Source organism: Rissa tridactyla, chromosome 1, assembly GCF_028500815.1.
Source record: "Rissa tridactyla isolate bRisTri1 chromosome 1, bRisTri1.patW.cur.20221130, whole genome shotgun sequence".
In the NCBI taxonomy this organism is placed as follows: domain Eukaryota; kingdom Metazoa; phylum Chordata; class Aves; order Charadriiformes; family Laridae; genus Rissa; species Rissa tridactyla.
Window position 1 is genome coordinate 98,719,111 of NC_071466.1, and position 20,412 is coordinate 98,739,522.

The window sequence follows — 20,412 nt, forward strand, 5'->3', positions numbered from 1 at the left end:
AATGGCAAAGTAAGGGGACAAGTTTACTCTGTTACCTGCTCTGCAAAGCCTCACCTTTATCACACTGGAGATACAACTCTTTCCCTGCAACAGCCAGAAACAAACAGCGCCTCACGCTTCCCTTAATGCAATCACACACACACCACTTGGACAAAAAGCAAAGATGAAAAACAAAGCAGCACCCCTATCTGGCTGCCTTTATGCTGGCACTGTGATAGTGGCCTCAAAATCACCAAAGATGAAAGTACCTTACAACGAATTACATAATGAATTAGTACTTACGAGCCTCTGTATTCTGAATCACATGGATAAGCTGTGAGATATTGTCTGCAAGTTCCTCCTAAAAGTAAATATAGTTAGTTTAGCATGTTTCGGAGCTTGGTCTCCTCACTAAACACGCAATCAGAAAACAGCAAGGAGTATGAATATCATGAAACATCCCTCAAAATTAAAAATATTCTCTTAACAGCTGCTTTAGTAGTGCAGTTATCCCTTCACTGGGATTAGGTCAGTTGAAAGAGATGATTCAAGGGCATCAAGCCCTGTTCATTTCAACAGATCTCTACACAAATCATCTTTTTAGGACAGCAGACAAAATTAAACCAGGAGGAGAAAAATCCCATTTATTTAAATTAACCAATGATGTAAAACTTTAGGGGTGCTGTTTTCATATAGCTTAATTGTAGGTGGAGCTCGCTGTGCTATGTGTGAGATAAAGCTTGTTCATGTAAACTGGCAAGTGATTTGAAAACAGATTAGGTGAGGTTACTAAAATTTGGTAGTAGGGAATAGGGTAAGATTTGGTAGTAGAGATAAACTGGTAAGAGCTACAAAGTTGGTAGCAGAGGAAGTGCCACATAACTAAAAAGAAAATGAAGTGTGAAACTTTGAAGCAAGGCTAACTAAAGGTTGCAGGTATGTTGTAGTTGCAGTTAAGGGCAACCTGCTGTTACTGCTTTAGCTCCACCAAATCAATACACTCCGTAACAGTATATATTTCAGTTCCGGTTTTGGAAGATAAACTGCTACACCTGCCATTCAGAGGGTGACTCCAAACATGATATCATTTAGGCTTTGGTTCATGTGGTCAGGATCACCGAGTTACGGTCACCCCTCCTGCACATGTCACATATGTGCAACAAGGGAAGAAGAAAAAAAAACGTGAGCAAAACTCACTAAGGTCATCTTTACTATTCCAAATTGGTGTGTCCCTATAGTGTATTTTAGAAAAGACTCACTCAAGCAAATATAAAACCAGTTACTATACCTGTAGCAGAGGTTTATCCTGCATCCACATACAATAGAACAGGCCTTTCCATATTTTTAGCAGCTCTTCCTGGCTGAAGCCACCTACAGCACAGAAGAAGTCTGAATGACAAATCCCACATTTCCACCAAAATGTTTTCATGCAGTTTCCTCTGTTCCCTGCTTTCTTCTTTGTTTTTGTTACATTCTTTTGCGCAAACCTTGGTTCCTACTGGAAGCACGCTAATTGAAAGGCAACTTAGCATTGTTCATTGATTCCATGATAGTAAGCTTCTATTTTGTACCAAAGTAAAAAAGATTTCAAAGAACTTACAGATGAGATGAATTCTGATAAATCCCTCTGGCATACTTTTAGCACGAAGTCTGAGAGATATTTTTAATGAGGGCATCATGTCTAATTTTGCAACAGAGGTGATGTGCGAACCCTCAAGCATAACTGACAATGATTTGAGGGGGTTTTGTTGTTTTTTCTTTTTAATAAAGCCTCACTTTACCAATCGTTTTTTTCCTTACTAGGGGCTTATTTTGACAGAATAGGCATCTAGCAGTCAATAAATTTATTTTGATATTAAAATGCATAATCAAAGAGTCTGAGAAACCCTAATGAAAATACTTTCCTTACAGTTAGTCTTGAGGTACGGTGTCATCTGAATTTTAACAGCAAAGAATATTTTCACTATTAACAGTATAAAAAAATCACGTTCTAGTCAAAATCACACACTATAGAAGGGAAGTACTACACGAAAAAGAAAATTTTACTATCAGTAATAGTTGTTCAAGAACGTTTTAAAAACTAGATTCTTCATGACATCACACATATTTCTGGGAAGTAAAATTATAATGACATACTGTTACAAGGTAGCTACAGTAACCCACCTACAGCTATTTTCAAACTATGTCCTATTAAGTACTCTCAAGTAATTTCAAGAAAAATCACGTTAAAAAGGTAATGATCTTCAGTAAGCTCAAATTTGCTCCAAAAAGATCACTGTCACTTTTGACAAATTTTCAGGGGGTCTCACAATCAAAAAGCCCGAGACCCAGTGCTAGGTCTAAATTAAGTACCTCCTCCTGGGACCAAATCATTTGAAAGCAGTTATCCCTACTGCACCATTCTCCACTCAGACAAAAAATTGTAAACATGTTAAACTGTCTACAGTCATGCTTGGTTAAAAAGAATGGAAGTAGAGCTGAGTAAAGGAAATATGCAAAAATGCTACATAGGAAGCAATATGTCTAGTAATATTAAGTATTAATTATGAATTTAACTTAGATTTGTCAGTAATATTAAGATTAAATATGAAAGTTGGATTCACTGATTTAATATTCATTGAAATATTGAAATTAATAACATGTATTAACAGAATTATACGCTATATACCTAGCAGTAAGAAGCAGGCTTAACTTCACACGCAGCACTAAGTCTACAGAGGGATCAGACATTAGGCTCATGTCCAGGGGATGTCAGCTGCTACCTATAAAGATGGCTCAGGAGTTCTTCCCTGTCTAAGGGAACACAGACTTCCATGGAGTTGCTTTTCATACACAGCGGGCTTTTTGAAGTCTTCTAGGCAGTCCCTCATCCATTTGACAAAGGACCCTGATCAAAATGTTTTAGAGCTCATTTCTTATCCTAGTCACTCAAAGAGAACTTTCGAGATTGGGTTTTCCACCTTATGCACTCTGCTGTCACCATCCACAGCTGGCAAGTAACAATCATTCAAGCAAGGTATTCAAAAACCCGTATCTATTGTATTAGCGACCACACTGTGCAAAACTTAAAGATACCTCAAGAAAGATTTTGGTTTTAGGGCTTGGATTGTAAGTTTGTCCCTATGTAGAGTGCAGGAGCTTGGATCAGTAACATTGCAACGACTCACTGAAGACATGCTACTTTAATGCAAGCCTTGTTAGTATTTCTGTTTGGGAGTTAATGCTGTTTTGACATTGCTATCCCTAAAATTGTGGCAATTTTTCCTGTTCTAGATAATCTCCAAGGACCAGATCCTCACGGGCTCATTTCAGTGGAAATGACATAAATCATTTATAGATCTGTGCCCAAGTAAGCGCAGCTCTGTCACATAGAAAACCACTCTGCAATCGTTCCTCTTTTATAAAAGTTACTCTTAGTTACTATTCTTTCACCAATTCATTTACCAATTGCCTCCATAAAGATACCCTCCTATTAGCAGCCCAGTACAGCATGCTCTTCTTCTCTTTCAAGGCAAGGATTTTAATAATGAGTTAATAAGAAAACAAGGTCCCCTTCCAAGGAATAATGTGCTTATCCAAGTTCACATGCACACACAATGACTTCAGAGCTTCAGTAGTTCTGTGCCTTCTGTAGAGTTTAACTTCTTGTTGAAAATTAAAAGCTCTAGTTTTTTGCCCCAACACAACCCGTAATTCTGCCGTAGCGCAGACCATACCGAGCCGTCCTGTCCTACCTACGAAACATGTGACTGAGGTGAGTGTCAGGTGAATTCCACCACCTCTTTCAAAAGTTAGCATGTTCTCAACTGTTCCAGTTAGGGTATCTACCTGGGTTATCTAATGTATAAGCCTCATCTCTCTCAGAACACTGGATATAAGACAGCGAATTAATAAATAACTTTAAAAAAAAAAATCTCTCTCCTGAACACAACACTTTCTCTCCAAGTCCAGAGAAGTTAACCTTTGTTTAAATATTACTAGCTTGACTAATACGTAACAGTAAGTCAATCTAAGAGCTCTGGAAATTAGTCACCCTTGTTTCTTACTCATTTACATTTCATGGTGGGCTGACTTTAACCTGCAAAAGGTTTGCATCCCAACTGACAATTTCCCTGTGGTGGTTTCCTAGTATCTTAAGGCATTAGCTTAACCTGCCACCTTTTCCCTCAGTTAGGGCACTCCTGTCCATCTGGCAGGCTACTGCCACAAACTTAAATGAATCTTTGCACTTTGCAATGAGATGCACAGAGCACTACTGAATGCAAAGAAGCCGTGTCCAGGTTAGCAAGTCTCCAGAGCAAAAAATAGCTGGTCGTTCAGAAAGTGCTTGGGAGAAATACACCCACTTGCTCTTACTAGTCCTCAGGCAACCGCTAGACCTATCATAACTCTCAGAAATGGGATAACGGGATATCTGGCTCTCTGGCCTGACCCCGTAAGGTTGTTCTTATGTGCTCTTCCCTCTGTCAAATGTGGCTAATGGGTCAAATGCTATTTGGAAAGGGCAGAGGCTAAGGGGAAGAAAAAACATCTATTCCCCAGTACCTTTTCAAGGAATTTACTCAGGTTGAACCAGCATTCCAGTTTCAGTTTAGCTTTTGGGGTGCCAGTCTAGGCTGGCTTCCTGAAAGCCAAAGGAGTGTGTATGCATAAACCTCTGTACCAGTTTCCCAATGCTGCAGGAAGGTTTACTAGGTCAGACAGAGTGCTCTGCAAATGCTCATGAACAGTTTCCTCCCACGTTGTGTCCAGCTTGAAACACAGCGTGTTGGAAAAAGCAGTCCAGAACATCACAGAATCTCTTGGACATCTCCACTCTGTGCTCCCTATCACTCCAACGGGAGGGTTTACTGAACTGGATCCGAGCATTCACACAATGCTACGACTGACCTCATAAACCTCCTATAACTTGCATCCACGAGGAGAGAGTGCACAGGAGGCACTTCAGGTGCCAGCAGCTTCAGACTCGCATTAGACACAAGTCTCCAGGGACATCACTTAAGTGGCCACGCACTGGACTCTTGGTACTAAAGTGGCAGTACACAACTCCAAGTAGGATAATAAACCTTGTTAGAAAAAAGCTTTTGATACCATGAATGCGGAGGTAACCCAGATAACCTGAATGGGGAACAGAATTGACTGCAATTATACAAGTGGTGAAACACTTCTGAGCTTTCCTCAGTTCCCTCCAATGCCCCTGAATATCAGTCCCGGAAACAGGCAGCCACCACCTCACCAGACAGCATAGCAGAAAATAAAAACTATATGCTTGTCCTGGTTTCAGCAGGGTTGGAGTTAATTTTTTTTTTCTAGTAGCTGCTGTGTTTTGTGTTTAGTATGAGAATAATGTTGGTAACACATATTGGTTTAGTTGTTGCCAAGTGACGTTTACATTAGTCAAAGACTTTTTCAGCTTCCCATAGAGGGAGCACAGACAGGACAAGCTGGCCAAAGGAATATTCCATACCATAGATCCCATGCTCAGCATATAAGTGGTGGTTGGCCAAGGGGCAGGGATCTGTGATCACTGTTCGGGATGGGCTGTGTAATCAGTCATCCGGTGGTGAGAGTGACTTGTGTTATATCACTTTATTTTGTATATTCTTCTACCCATATTATTATTACTGTTATTTCCCTTTCCCATCACTGTTCCATTCAAATGCCTTTATCTCAACGCATGAATTGTTTTTTTTTTTTCCTTCCCCCTTCTTTTCTCCCTCTTCTCCCTACCCTGCTGGGGGAAGAGAGTGGGTGACCGGCTGTGTGGTCCCACTTGTTGGCTGAGGTTAAACCACGACAATGCTCCGTATACTGGCGTAGGTTTAGTCTGGGTCAGCTCACTGCCTTTACCTCCTGTTCCTGGGAGATATATATATATATATGTTTATAGATATTCCTGGTATAGCACGTGAGCTATACCGTTCTGATCCCCGCAGTGTTAGTGCTGTCAGCAAAATCCTCCCCGATCCTCCCCGCGGGGAAACCTTACGGGTGAGGATCCCAAAAGCCCCGCGCTCCGCTAAGGGCCGCCGGCGCCCTGTGATGAAATTGATGCGTAAAAGTAAAAAATCAAAAGCAACCAAAACCAACAACAACAAAAAAACCCCAAACACCCCAAAACCAAAAAACAACCCAGAGTCCCCGCAGGTGGCGGCTGCGGGACCGGGGCACCGGAGCCGGGTGGCGGCTCCCCGCCCCACGTGCTTCCCCACCCCCCGCCAGCCGCCCGCCGCCGCCGCTTCCCCCGCGACGCTGACGGCCCCGGCCCCCGGCCCCATCCCGGTCCCCGCCGCTCCAGCCCCGCCACCCCCGGGCAGCGCCGTGCCGGGCCACGCCGCGCCGCCGTGCCACCGTGCCACGCCGCGCCGGGCCCTACCGGCGGGGCGCTGGGTGCGGACGCTGATGTAGCCCCGCAGCTTCTTCAGGGCGCGGTCGCGGATGCGCTTCTCGTTGGCGGCCAGACGCTGCGCGAACTGGATCTCGGGCGGCTGCACGGCGGCGGGAGCCATGGCCTGTCCCCGGCCCGGCCCGCCCGCGCCGCGCAGAGCAGAGCAGAGCAGAGCAGAGCAGAGCAGAGCAGAGCAGAGCAGAACCAGGCGCCGCCCGATGGCATCACCCACACCCCCGTCGCCCGCCTTTGCCGTCATCACAGGGCGGGCGCCGCCGTGGCGCCAGGGCGGTGGAGGGGGCTCCAGGCCCCGCCCGCGGGAGAGGGAGGGGGCTGCCGGGAGGGGCGGGGTCAGTGACGCGGCGTGACGCCAGTCCCGCGCCCTTCCCGCCCTCGCTCTTTCCCGCCAGGCCGTTGGCGCCATGTGGCGCCGCGCCGGCGTAGCCGGCGACGCGCAGGTAGCGCGCGCAGAGGGCCTGGGCCTCGGGCTGGGGCTGGGCCTAGGCCCGCCTCGGGGTGCGGGGGACCCCGCCGCGGGGATCGGCTCCCATGGGCAAGGGCGAGGGGGTGGTCGGTGCTGGGTGCTGCTCGCTGGGCCTCTAGGGGCTCTCAGGGGGCGATGGCAGGGCCTTGTGCAGCCGGGCGAGGGGGAGTGCCAGACAGGGCTGTCGGCGGAGGAGCAGGGCCTGTGGGGTCGTTGGGAGCTCGTCCCTGAGGGCTTATCGTCTGGGGCTGTGGCGGCAGCTTGGTTGGGCTCCTGCCTGCAGCATTGGCTGGTGGTACGGCTGTGGGGGATGGTGAGGGACCCTTGGGCTCGTAAGGGGGTGGTGTGGTGGGGATGGTGTAGAGGAGTGGCAGAAGCAGCCTGGGCTGGTGGGGAAGGGGAGGGGGCTGGCGGTGGTTCTCTGCTGGGTGCTCATCGCCAGCTGTGACCTCTGGCAGATTTGTGCCCCCTGCCAGGCAGGGAAGGGGGATTCAGATCGCACAGGCCGTGAGCTGAGGTACATAACTAAATAACTTGGCCGTTGTGCAAGAGGTCTGTGAGGGCTGAAGTCAAATTTCCTACATCCATTCACCTGCTGTTGCTGTAAGGGGCTGGGCAGAAGACTGCTGTTCTCTATTGTCTATATTTGCTTTTAGCATAGTATTTTAGTGGGGAAGAAGTTGAGTGGGTGCTTAAGCAGAGAACATAAAACTTGTCTTTTGGAACTGCAAAGATCTGTGTTTACAATGGGGACGATATATAAGAATTTGCTCCTTATTGTATGTTTCATATCTCAATCCCAGTAGTCCAGTAGTGTATTTTACTTGAATTTAGCTTCTGCTAGTGAATAGAGCTATTTTTATACCTGTACCAAATCGTGCTCCGTAATTTGAGCAATACCGAATTGTCTCTCTGTCCTTCCTGTTGGCTGACATGCAGATGGTATTCCTCTATGGAGTCCTGTTGCCATATGTTTATTCCATATTTCCTTGAGACCTAAATGAGTTGTATTTTTCTTGAATCGTGTAATGTGGTGGTACTTGGCCATACTGACTTTGCCATGAGCGCTTCCTAAATGTAGCTTGGAGCGTACAATTCAAGTTAAAAGTAAAATCTTTCTCCCATACCGTTACTGCAGCTCTGATGCCCTCTGAACAGGGAAAGCTGGAACTGGCCTCTTCTGTCCCTACAGCTGTCTGTGTTTGAAGGACAGCTGGGAAAGAAATAGAGTAGGAAGCAAAACTGAAAGGAAATGTTTAACCTGAGAAAGTAAGGAAGTAGAAAGAGGGACTTGTAGGAAATGGTTGGAAGGGATAGAAATGCCAGGGTAGCATTGTTTGTACCAGTGATAACGACCTCCGTTTGTCTCGTGCAGTTGGACTGGAGAAGACTGAGGGGATGGCAGGTTTTGTACCTGTAGGAGATAGCTTCTTATGTTGTTCTGTAGTACCCTCTTCTTTCTGAAATAAGATGTGGTACATAAAGGATCTCATTTTTTCTGCACCTTTCTCAATGCAGTGCAAAACAGTACTAAGATATGTTACAATTTTGCTTTGTGAAAGCATATTGGTTGATTAATGTTTTATTCAAAGGACGTTAAATCTTTTTTATATCTGTGTGTATATGGTAGCCTTTTTAAGATGCAGCAGTGTGCACGTGTACATACATCAGAAATTGGAGTTTAGGAGGTTTTTGGTACAGAAATTTCTGTATAATTTTAAAATTAATGCACATTCTCTTGGACTGTGGAATTAAAGTTATTTTATAGCATTAGTTTGTTAGAAGAGGAAACTAGTAAATACTTCTTTGTTTTAACTCAGGATTAAATTACTTTTATATGGGATTGGGTTGCAAATAGTTGCAAATATTTTTTGCTTCTCACAAAGGATGAATTCATTTGAAAAGAATACAGATTCCTCTAAAAGAGCTGTTGTAATTTAGCAAGGTGACTGAGGATCTTGCAAATATTTCAGTTAATTAAAAAACGGAGTTATTGTATCCTTTACAACAGTCTTGAAGCAATAGCTTGTTGTATGTGTAGCTGCTCACATTATTAAAATGTGAATGTTAATTTTTACAGCATTCTGAGGTACATGGCACACATTTAAGTAAAGAAACAGATGCAGAGAGAGGCAATATGATTTCCTTTAGGCCAGAGTGGCAAAAATTAGATTACAGTCAAAGAGTCCATCTCAGAGACTTTTGGGTTTAGTTATTACTGCATAGTTCTCTTAAAAGGTTACAAATTTGTGAAATTATATAATACAGAGGAATATTTTTGTCTGAGAGAAGGGATTCAAGCAGAAAAGCACTGCAAGGCTGTAACAAGTGTCTTTGGTGGGTGGTTAGTTTGGTTTTTGGTGTTTTTTTGTTGTTGTTGTTTTTTTTTTTTATTTCAGAAGGCTGAGACCAAAGAGGACTTTGTTAAAGTTAGAAGGAGGGATTTGGAAAGGCTGACAACTGAAGTTATGCAATTGCGGGATTTCTTACCCAAAATAATAAATGGTGATATCCTGGGGACATTTCAGAAACTGGATGCTATGGAATCAAGTGAGTAGTACCGTGTTACAATAGTTTCTGCCAAAACTACTTAGAACAAACTGTCATGCCCCTACGAATAGTTATAGAGTTTATGGAGGTATTCCAGATTAAACTTTGATGTTCAATGAACGCTTCAATAAATTAATGTGTTTGTATTGAAAAAATTACAAACTGCATTAGAAATAATCAGACATGTCAAATGAATCTTTAAAAATATTTTACTGTGGATAAAAACGTATTTAGTTCAGGCAGTAAGGGGAGCTGTATCAGGAAAAAAGTGATTCCTCTTTGAGGAAAAAGGAAAAGCATTCTGTTTTTCAAAATGTCACTTCAGATGCACAGCAAAAAACCGTGATAAGTAGCTGTGGATAAAAAGGAAGATTTAAAGGAAGAGGTAATATCATTGTATTTAGCCTGTCTTGTATTTTAGCCTGTATGCTTTTACTGCCATAAATAGTCATAATAATAATAAAAAAGTTGAAGACTCTCTGTTATAAAGGCCTTTTTACTGCTGTCCCCAAAGTCCAGTTTTTCAGTGTTACGATTCTCTGTGCATAATTTTTTTCAACAGTTGCACCACTCCCAGCATGCTGTCAGGACCAAATCTGAGTCAACTCCATCCCTAGCCTGTAGCTTACATGTAACAGGACAATTCATCTGTTCTTCTAGGAATTGGTTTTGTCTGAAAAGACATGAGACAAGCACTGAGATGGATTATATAGAGTTTATCACTTCTAGAATATCAAGTGATTAATTGAAAATTAATTTGCAACAGCCAGCTAAGGAAAAGTAAGATAGAGTCACAAGGCCGGTCTCCAATAGCAAGTAATGTATTGGGGAAGAGCTTCCAGTTGCCTCAACAGTGTACTCTTTGAAAGATTCTTCCATGCCATCAAATCCTGACAGAGATGAGAAGACTGTACTACCTCTCCTGCTGCCATTTGAGATATCATCTGCATCACAAGAAGTGATGTAGGATCTGGAAATGTTCTCTTTGTGCTATTGAAATGCATCAAGGACTGTTTCCAGTTGCATTAAGTGTTCGAGATCCTCAACTAGTCAGATCCTTTTTTCAGTGCTCAGTCTCAAGATTTCTCTTGCTGATCCTTCTTACACTTCTTGTGCCAGGCATCAAGGAGACACTCCCAGGGCCTTCCAGCAGCAGGTTTGTGGCATCAACATGGGGATTTTAAGACTTTCCTTCAAATGTTCTGCTGGCTGGCCAGCGTTCTCTGGGTCCTTTCGAGGAGCACCTGAAGCTGAGTCAGCCTTTGAACTCTCTTGAATATATTCCTACAGTGGAGATTTCTCTTGCCTTTAATGGGGTTGTTTGAACATTTATTCAGACTCTTGCCATTGTTTGTCCCTACAGCTGGACAAGTCAAGTGGTGATTTTTGCTAATCCAATCTGCTCCTACCTCTGCAGCATGCAATAAGGCAGACTGAAAGGAGGCTTTGGAGCATATGGTTCACCAAAGGTTGGACATCACAGGGACACAAGCAGCCTTCAGCCTCAGAGTGGTGAACACTCTGGTGCTGTTTAGTAAACGGAGTCTCTTGGTGTTGGCATATGAAGCTTACAGGAGTCCTGGCAGTTACTAGAGATGTTTTTTCATGTTGTTCTTACAGAAGCCTAATGGGTGATTTGTACACCCAGATTTGTACACATCTAGACTTTCATTGGCCATTGCAGTTTTCTAAGTATTGTAAACATGAAGTGGTTAGCAGGTTCTTATGCTCCTCAAGAAGTGCAGATTATAGTCAGAGACTTTCAACATTTCCGTCCCAATCAGTTGTGAGACTAAAGAGCCTTGAATAGCTTTGAGAAACCTTGAGTGAGATCTTTGTATGGGTCACTTGTATATCTAGGTCAATAGGATACCCATTTGCTATGGGAGCATCCCATAGGTGGTGTCTGAGATCTGAGCTGGCAATGATCAACGCAACCAACATCTACTTTTCAGGCTGGTGTCAGGGTCTTCACTAAGGCTTTTGCCAGGGTAATTGTTCATTTCAAAAAGAAAGGTTCGTTTTATTCTTACTGCCCTCCTCACGAAGGGGCTCCAGGAATCTTAGAAAAATAGCTCCAACAAATTTTCTCTATTATTATATGTATATTTAGTGGAACTCACTCTGCTGGGGAAATGCTGAAAATTGCATTTAACATTGATCTAGCATTTGGATCAGTAGAACTGGAATTCCATCGTTTGTTGGCATTCATCATAATTGTACTCATTTCTCCACCTCCCAGAGCTTTGACATTAGGTGTCCTGTCCAGAAAATCTCCTGGTGTGACCTACAGCATGTATGAGAATGAGCACACCTAAAAGGCATGAAATGTGGGCCTCCTCTTCTTTCATTGTGCTCATTGCCTTGTTCTGCTTTTGAGTCTGCTGTCTCTTTCAGGGGCAAATACCACCTCTTCACTGAGTCTGATTCAGCACTGCAGGGGTAAAATTATATATTTCCTGTTTGTGTAAGGATGCCATTTCATATATCTTGCTCATTGAAGTTGATAGCAAAAGCTGCTCCTTCAAGATTTCAGTGTCAAGAGAGAGGAGCTTTCTTACCGAGGGTTGGGACTTGCAGACAGTGGGAGAACCTATTGGGCTTCCCTGTGTTCTTCTCAGGACCATAGTGTGGAGGAGTCAGCAGCAGAGCTGCAGTCTTCAGTGTCAGCAAAACGTCTGCCGCTGCGTGTCGAGAGGCTGTCAAATGGCAGGACTGGTGCATGCAGCCTTGAATTTGGTTTCAGAGCAAAGGTTGGCACAGCTGGGAGAGCTGACTGGATGTAATAGAGGGAGTTTCCAGGAATGAGACGCAGCTAGAAGTAGATCTCTTCATCAGCTTCCAATGTTACCCATTTTTCCCCTCTAGAATGTACCTAGTTTCCCTTCACATAAAACATTGTGTTACCTTAGAGGATGTTGACACATCCGTCTTTTATCTGGAGGACTTCAAAAGATACAGGTAGCATCACATTAACACTCAGTAAATACTGTTCCCCTTCTCCTGGCTCAGTTTTGTTTCCAAGACCTTTGAAGTCTGCCAGTAAAGGATGTGGCATATATGTGTGTCTGCTGGTTGTGACGATACTGGATTCCAGGTGGATCCATCCTCTCGAAAGCTGAAAGCGATTCTTCTCATTCAAGAGAGCTTGTTGCCTCGCAGTGAGAGAGATTTTCACTGGGAATTGTGTTCCACTGGGTGTACTTACAGGGCAAGGATAAATAAGTTCTTGGTCTCCCAGTGATAAGCAGAGCATGCCTTACTCTGTCTCAAGTCATCTTTCTGTCAAGTACTTAAGACTAACACCCGACAGTAATAGGTCCAAGGGACTGAATTTTCTTCACTTGACGGAAGGAAAGAAAGTTTCCTACCACTGACCAGAGTTATTTCTCAAAAACCTCAATGAATCTGTTCCCTGCTTCATTCTTTTCCTTTGGATTGCTGGTTGAAAAGAGCGGAGTGCTGGGAGAGCATGCCTCGTTGGTTTCTGTTAAAAACTCTTGGTGTTGATGGTTTAGAATCACACAAGGGCTGAGCTGAAATATTTTCGACCTCTTTAGAAAAGCTGTTAATGGCCAGATCATCATCTTTTATACCTACTACCCAAAGCAGTGTGTATATGTTTGAGATGATAACATTTTTGTCAATTAGGACCAAAATAGAAAGGAATTTATTTACAAATAATGTAGAGTTACTAAATAAAATGCCAGAATCCAAGCTCTTTGGATAATAAGGACTGTTTCTTTTAATGGTATTATCTTTTTATGATATAATTTGTTATGGTCTTTGGTAAAGGCACTCAAAAATATTGACCACATGTAAGGGGAAGTATCTGAAGTGTGTTAAGCCATAGACCATACTCTCATGATCAAGGGTATGGCACTCAAAGTGGGGTGTAACTTGGTTTTTAAGCTAACCAAAATTACAGTAGATGCTGTTTGGACAATACTTTTTGGAATTACTTAAATGTGTTTACGTTTTCTCAGTGTGAATACTAAGCATCCAGAACCATGGTTTTTAAAGTAAAATACAATACACAACGATTGTTAAAAATATCCTTAAAAGTGAATTTTTTAGAACGGACATCATGATCGTGAAATATAATAATTTTAACTTAATTTCCATTCACTAAAATAAAGCATCTAAATTGGAATGTATTTCTCATAACAGGGAAATACATAATTTAGGGAATCCTAAAATTTGCTTGTGACTGACATAATGTCTATAATGTCTTATAATACTTTCTAAGCATTAATTTAAATGTTTGGAGTAGTTGCATTTCATTCCAACTATTCATATAATTTGTACATTGCATATTGAAACACTCACTTTTTTAACTGATCTTGATATTCTTTTTCTTCGATTTTCACTATATTGACTGAATTTCAAAGATACCAGACATGAAAACCATCATGAAAGCAAAGAAAGAAAGTAGAAAATTGAGTAAATTTTTAAAATTCCCTGAGGAGCTGGAGCTCCGTTGCAAAATGGTATCTTATTGGTACACAGTATTTAACAGCTAGATGTGATTCTCTCGGTTTTTCCCTGTTTTAAATCTGAAACATCGTGTTCCTTTAGCTGCTAATAAGAACTGTTGAAATGTGGCAATATGCTGGCGATACACCAGTTTAGCCACAAGGAGGTGATCTAACACAAGCAAATAGTTCAAGTGCCTCATTGAAGTTGCACTTGGTGGATTCTTTTTTCTTTAGTGCAAGCCTATTGGTCATAACTTCATACTTCGTTTATCATCTGATTTATTCTGTCACAGACATGGAGAAAAAGGAAGAGGAAATAGAGCAGCTGAAAATGGATTGTGAACACTTCAGAGCCCGCCTGGAAACAGCCCAGGCAGATTGCATGAGAGAGAAGAAGGTAGATTTGCTGTCAGAATACTGGTATCTGTGTGCTTGAGTTTTAATAACAAAAACTGTAACGATCAGTTTTTCACGTTCATGTCACAAAGTACATCGTCAGCCTGAACACAGTCTGATGTTTCTATTCATACGGTCAAGTGATGAGTAAATTACTTACCTATAAGTTCATAATGGATGTGTCTTTTGCCCTTGATATTTCTAGAGCAAAAGGGTCAATATTGCAATTAGACAAAATATAATAAGGTGCAGTACCAAAAAGTATTCAATGTGTACAAATAGAGGTACCAACTGACAGTTGGTCTCCCACTTAGGTATGTAAGACTTGGGTAGCTGCATAGATCTCTCTTGCATACTGTGTGAGGAGCAGTTGTATGGGATTGCGTTACAGGCTTCTTGGCAGGGTTCATTTTGGTGTAGGTAAAGTTAAAAATCAACCATTAGCATTTTGGTTATATTAACATATTGAAGTAAAACATTGGGTATTCGGGAAGATGGTGATGTAGCTGGCATCAAAAGGTCCTTCATGGAATCAGTTATTTTGAATTTAATGTAACTATAACGTATTTTGAAAGAGGACAATAGAAGATAATGTAAGTAATGCAATGTAAAAAATGAAACTGGCCTCTCTTTTGGATGCTGAAAGCTGTGTACCTTTGTTTAGTTTTAACAGTCTTTCTCAGTGCACCTATTGATCCAATTCCCATGTACAGCTGTGAGTCAAAGAACAATTACAGGGCTCCTTTTGCTCTGTCGATATTGTGTTTAGTGTTTATGAGAGGGAAGATTCTTAACAATGAAGGAATAGCGAAGACTGTGACTTCTCAGGCTGCGGGTCTTCTGTGAAGCCTTTGGAGTTCAAATAGAATCATAAAGACTAGCGGCTTAATTTCTCAGAGGTGTGAGAATTGGTTGGGATTATTTGCTGCAAAAGTTAATTTCCTTGGAGCTGATGGCTAATCTTCAGTAGTCAACAGAAACTCACTTTGTTGGGGTTCTAGAGTTAGCATCTGCCAGCCTTGGGATTGCACAAAGACAGATGAATCTGCAGAAACTATTTCATTTTTGAAAAGGAATAAATGAAGAGTTCAGACATGCAGTTTCAGGGCATATCTGCGTGGGCAAGTCATTCTGGAATGGGGTTTGATATGAATGGTAAAGTATGATAGAATAGTTGTCTATCTGGATATTCCTTCCTTCAAAATAAGTATCTTCTGGGATAGCTATTGCAGTTTGGCAATTGGTACTCGTTTAGTTTTGCTGTGCACCCAGGTCTTCAGTTGTATAAGCATCTGTGATGAAATCTCTGTAAGATACAATGATGCTGCTTTAGATAGTAATGAAGTGGGCCCCACCCTTTATTCTTGTTAATACTACAAAATAAATGGCAGGTAGTTTAGGTTTGTGATTTCTTTTGGATGAAAGTTTTACTTAAAGCACGGATAGTTTATCAAGAGGAGTTGTTGTCTTGGTGTTCCTCCTCAAAGCTCTTTTCTTTGTATCTTTGCTGTTGTGCGGGATATACTGGTTTTCTAAATGGCTTCTGTTACATGCCACAAAGGTGTATTTGTGTGAGTGGATTTTGCATATGTACATTGTGAAACATCATTGAGGCATCCTTTAGGTCTTCAGGATAAAAGAATGTGGTATATCTGTGATTTTTGTTCGTGTTAATCACTTTGCGTGGTGTTTTTCATTTGATTGATGTTCTGGTATAGGCATCCTTGCTTATAGTTTCAGAGTTATTTTCTACATATTTATCTCCTGAAGGAAAAGGAAATGATTCACTGAAATAAACATAAAATAAATGCATTTTCTGATTGAGCAGTGCTCTTTTCTTAGGGGATCATAAATCAACATTTTGCATTTCAAAATTTCTTTGCAGTGCTGTTTCACTTACTAGGGAGTTGCCATGCTTTCAGAACCTGAGCAAAACTTAAAGTGCACATATTATTCTTAACTAATGTCTTCTTTGTCTGTCTTTTCATAGTTATGTACTTAAACACTGCTATATTCTTGTGCCTTGACCCCTTCCTGAAGATGGTGGTGTTGCATAGCACAGTGATTGCTTCATGAGAGTGTTGCTTCCAGCTAGGTTATTTGCTTTTGCAGGCTCCGTTTATTTTCCTGGCTCTTGAATGTACTATTTTGTTTTCCTTGCTTCTTACCTTTGTTCTGATGTTGCTTTTGATCTATTAAAAATTCTGGCATTTCGTGTGCTGGCTTTGCATCCTTGTTGGGGAATCTAGCTTTAGTATTACAGAGTTTTATGTCTTACTGTTTAGTATTAGCATGCAAATGCAAAATGCAAATAAAATGTATTAAGATATACATTTTCCTGAGACAAGGACAGTGTGGAAAAGAAAGGCAGTGACAATATATGGGTTAGACAAAGAAGATGCCTGATGCACATAGTGGCAGAAAAGCTGATAGGTCCGGCAGTGGGTTATGTAAAAGAAAAATTCGGCTATCTTGCTCAAAAATGATCAAAGTATTAAGAAATAAGAGGCTTTTCCTGGGACTTCTATGCCTAGGGAATCAGCAGCAAGTGTCAGTGTTTTGCGTATGTTAAACTATAAGGTGAAAAAGACTCCAGAGAGTAAATATGCACAGAAATCTGCTTGATAAATTTAATTTGAACTTTGTAAGTCCTAGCTTGTGTGTTCCATTAGCAGCATGATAAAACAATGCAAATCAGGCTGACAGGTGTGATACAGGAGGCTAGATAGGTAATTGATGACAAACACAGTACAAGCAGCTTTTCACTAGTTGATATCATGTTACACAAATTTTCAGGTGAGTTTGTTTCTATTCTTTCCAAACCCTCAACACAAAACATTGCGGTGAGCCCTTAAAATCTTGATGGGAATACATGATTGAAAGTTCTGTTCTGTTTACTTGCTTTCAAAATTGACGTAGGAGATTTCTTCTCATTTCCCCAGACTTCATCGTGGTAGCTAAAGACACAGGGGAGGCTGGGCCGGAGAGGATGCTTTCTGCAATGAATGTGAAAATCCCGCGCCCACAAAATGGGCAGAGCAAGATCCTTCTATTCTTTTGACATTGTGTGATCTGTGATTCTCTCTCTTATCTTTTAATACTTCAGTGAGCATCATTTTTCTTGACTGGCCTTTATCTTTCCCTGGACCACTGTCTAATACCATCCCACAGTTAGCAGGGAGCCCTCACCCACCCTGAGAGACCGCAAACTGTGGTATCCCTGCCATCATCTCACTGTCCACACCAGCTCTAAACTGAGAAGTGCAGCAGCTTTCGCTGTCCCTGTGGCAGTTGGTAGGAAGCCAGTGACACCTAGAATCATACCTAATCTCATGGTATTCTTCTGGCCAACTCCCCATATGGTTGGAAAAAAGTAATACCAAATTGAAATTGTGTCCTGGTCGTGTTGGATTGCTCTATTCTCTTTATGCTTTGTGGCAAGGACCACTGAGCAGTGCACTGGGGTGATGGATGGACGGTGGTGCCTGGGGCTTTCTTGGTAGGAAAGGCCCTCCAAACTTAAAACCTTAGGTGTGTTTTTCCAGGGACTCTGTCTTCCTTTGCCACTGCTGGTCAGGAATACGCCAATAGAAAAAAGCTGGAAGAGACAACAGTATTTATCCTAGATATCCAGCAACATTAGGCATCTATCACATTGGCTAAGGCAGAAGACTGTTTTGAAAAACAAAACAACCTTCCCTTCCTAAAAGATGTTTCCAGTATCTTTTGTAAGGTGTCTGGAGAGGCTGACCTCTGATGCTGAAATCCCTTCTCTCTTGAAGAGACGTGTAGCTATTTGCTTAGGAGGAGTAGAGTCTCCTATCAGACTTCTCTAGGTGCCACTCGGTCTCGGTGGGTCACTTGGTATGACCTTGTGGACAGGCTTCTGGTTACTGTCAGCCTCCACGATGTACTTAGATATAGCTCTGGAGAGAAGGTATGTATCTGCAACTGCTGTGAGTTTGCCACCCCACCCCCTCTACCCCCTTCTCCCCATTTCATAAATGGCCGTGATATTGTTTCTTGTTCTGTCCCTTAGCCTAGAAACGTGATTTGGCTGACGTGAAGTGCAACCAGAATTTCCTTATGCTATTTCAGGAGAAACTAGACCTCCGCCAGCAGCTGAATGAGGCCAAGCAGCAGCTCCTGCAGCAAGCAGAGTATTGCACAGAAATGGGTGCAGCGGTGTGCACGTTGTTGTGGGGTGTATCTAGCAATGAGGAAGCTGTTAAAACCCTTCTAGGAGGAGTAAGTATGGCAGGTGAATGCTTATTGGTGGTAGTGCTGTTAGGCCTTTAGAGTAAGGACCTTGCTCTGTAAAACACTTTAATGTAAGAATTTATTTCAAAAACTAATTGGACTGTGAAAATGTTTTCTGAATTGTATATTCTTTGGAAACTATCCATTCTCATATAAGAAATGTTGGAATTATAAAGTGTTATGAAGCAGTCTGAGAAGAAATGCAGTAATTAATTCTTATCTTACCAAACAAGGATTGTCTGTTTTCCACCACACACAGTTAAACTGGAAGCAAGGCTGCAGCTAGCACAATTTAAGTATCTTTGCAAGCTAACAGAAGAAGAAAATAATTCTTGGGCCCATGGAGCAGTTCCCATGCCTGTAGAGAGCTTGGAGGAACTCTTTCCGTGGAAGGAAGACAGATCCATCAATTCTCAACGTCTTTAAATCTTTGCACTGCCTTAATATTTGCATGAGTTTTGGAAATTAAGAGAGCCTAGCTGCTTTGAGTGTAGTGAATCTTATCAAATCTTTGATGTTAAATGTGGGCAGGTAGCTTATTTGAAAAACGCCAAAACAACAACAGTTGAAGACAATAGTAATATTACAGCTAACATAGTTTCGCTGCCAAGTGCAGCAGATGGAATTAGGAGGGATCAGAGGAACAGGCCTGATGAAAATACGATTTTCAGTCTTGTCACAGCCAACATGAGAAGAAATTGTTGTATTTAATCTGAGTGAACTGATGCCACAGTTTCCTCTGGCTTGATTTTTCAGCAGCATGATGAACAGCTGAGTCAACGGGATTAGTTTATTACAGTAAGTGGTAAACTAGTGTGTTTGTAAGAGGTTTTTCAGTTTTGGTGCCCCAAAATACAGTTGTAATTTTATATTGGATATTAGAAAGCTATACAGTGATACTTTTTGGTGATAATTTCTGATGATTCAAGATCCAAGCAGCAGCAGTTACTAAGGAAAAAAGTCTGCAAAAACACTGTATAAAGCAGGGGTGTTTTTCTTAACAAAAAGGCAGGTGGGTACTACAGAGCCCCCATATGGCAACAAAACCAGTATAAAATTGCATTCTCTATTTTCAGAACAGTTTATAACTGTAAGACTTGACAATATTTAGTGACTAGCCATTGTTATTTGACTTGTGAAATAGTACTGAAATCATGTTTCCCACAAACACAACACTAGCAGTGATGAAAATGACTGTATTTCTACAAGATGAGAGTAAAATTAGTGGAAGCCTTGTTGAAAGCAGTCTTAAGTATCAAAATTAAGTATAATTAGGTAAATCCAAAACTGTTGCCTGATGATTTGTATAAGGGTAAAAAGCCCGACTGTGAAGATGCAATACTTCTGTTTCTAGGTTTGTTTGAAATGCAAAATAGAATTGTAGAATGGTTAGAGTTAGCAGGGACCTTAAACATCATCTAGTTCCAACCTTCCAATGCCCCTGGCCTGGGCAGGGACACCTCCCACTAGACCAGGTTGCTCAAAGCCCCATCCAGCCTGGCCTTGGACATTTCCAGGGATGGGGCATCCACAGCTTCTCCGGGCAACCTGTTCCAGTGCCTCACCACCCTCAGATTAAAGAATTTCTTCCTAATATATAATCTAAATCTACTCTCTTCCAGTTTAAAACTGTTAGCCCTCGTTCTATTGCCACAATCCCTGATTGAGAGTCCCTCCCCGTTTTACCTGTAGGAGGGTAGTGGAAGGCTGGAATACTTGTACGATAGTCATTCCCAGCAATCATTAGAGCCCATTGAACTGCTATACTTCTGGTGAAGGTCATAGCAACATTTTTGGGCATCATTTTCTTGTGGTGGTGCACATAACCTGATAAGAAATGTGCCTGGGTTTGCAACAAGACTACTAGGAAAAAATGA

The 20,412-nt window shown here is 41.9% G+C and overlaps 2 protein-coding genes across 10 annotated transcripts in view; one reads left to right on the forward strand and one right to left on the reverse strand.

The window, feature by feature from the left end:
• The window catches only part of RRP1B (ribosomal RNA processing 1B), a 28,699-nt gene extending 22,120 nt beyond the window's left edge, over positions 1–6,579 (reverse strand). For 3 of the 5 annotated variants that reach the window (XR_008468141.1, XR_008468142.1, XM_054212424.1), the window contains exons 1-3: positions 6,356–6,579; positions 1,268–1,350; positions 283–340 (exon numbers count right to left, since the gene is read on the reverse strand). Coding sequence is in view for 3 of the 5 variants with exons in the window: in XM_054212424.1 (XP_054068399.1) it covers positions 283–340; positions 1,268–1,350; positions 6,356–6,488 (274 nt within the window). In the remaining 2 variants the exon portion in view is untranslated. Of the gene's footprint in view, positions 1–282; positions 341–1,267; positions 1,351–4,869; positions 5,839–6,355 lie in introns of all 5 variants that reach the window. The other 2 variants (XM_054212441.1, XM_054212450.1) reach the window with 2 other exon arrangements.
• Positions 6,580–6,630: 51 nt separating this feature from the next.
• HSF2BP (heat shock transcription factor 2 binding protein) overlaps positions 6,631–20,412 on the forward strand; it is a 94,008-nt gene continuing 80,226 nt past the window's right edge. For 3 of the 5 annotated variants that reach the window (XR_008468143.1, XM_054212474.1, XM_054212485.1), the window contains exons 1-4: positions 6,631–6,825; positions 9,251–9,401; positions 14,173–14,276; positions 18,374–18,523. Coding sequence is in view for 2 of the 5 variants with exons in the window: in XM_054212474.1 (XP_054068449.1) it covers positions 6,790–6,825; positions 9,251–9,401; positions 14,173–14,276; positions 18,374–18,523 (441 nt within the window). In the remaining 3 variants the exon portion in view is untranslated. The remainder of the gene's footprint in view (positions 6,826–9,250; positions 9,402–14,172; positions 14,277–18,373; positions 18,524–20,412) is intronic. The other 2 variants (XR_008468144.1, XR_008468145.1) reach the window with 2 other exon arrangements.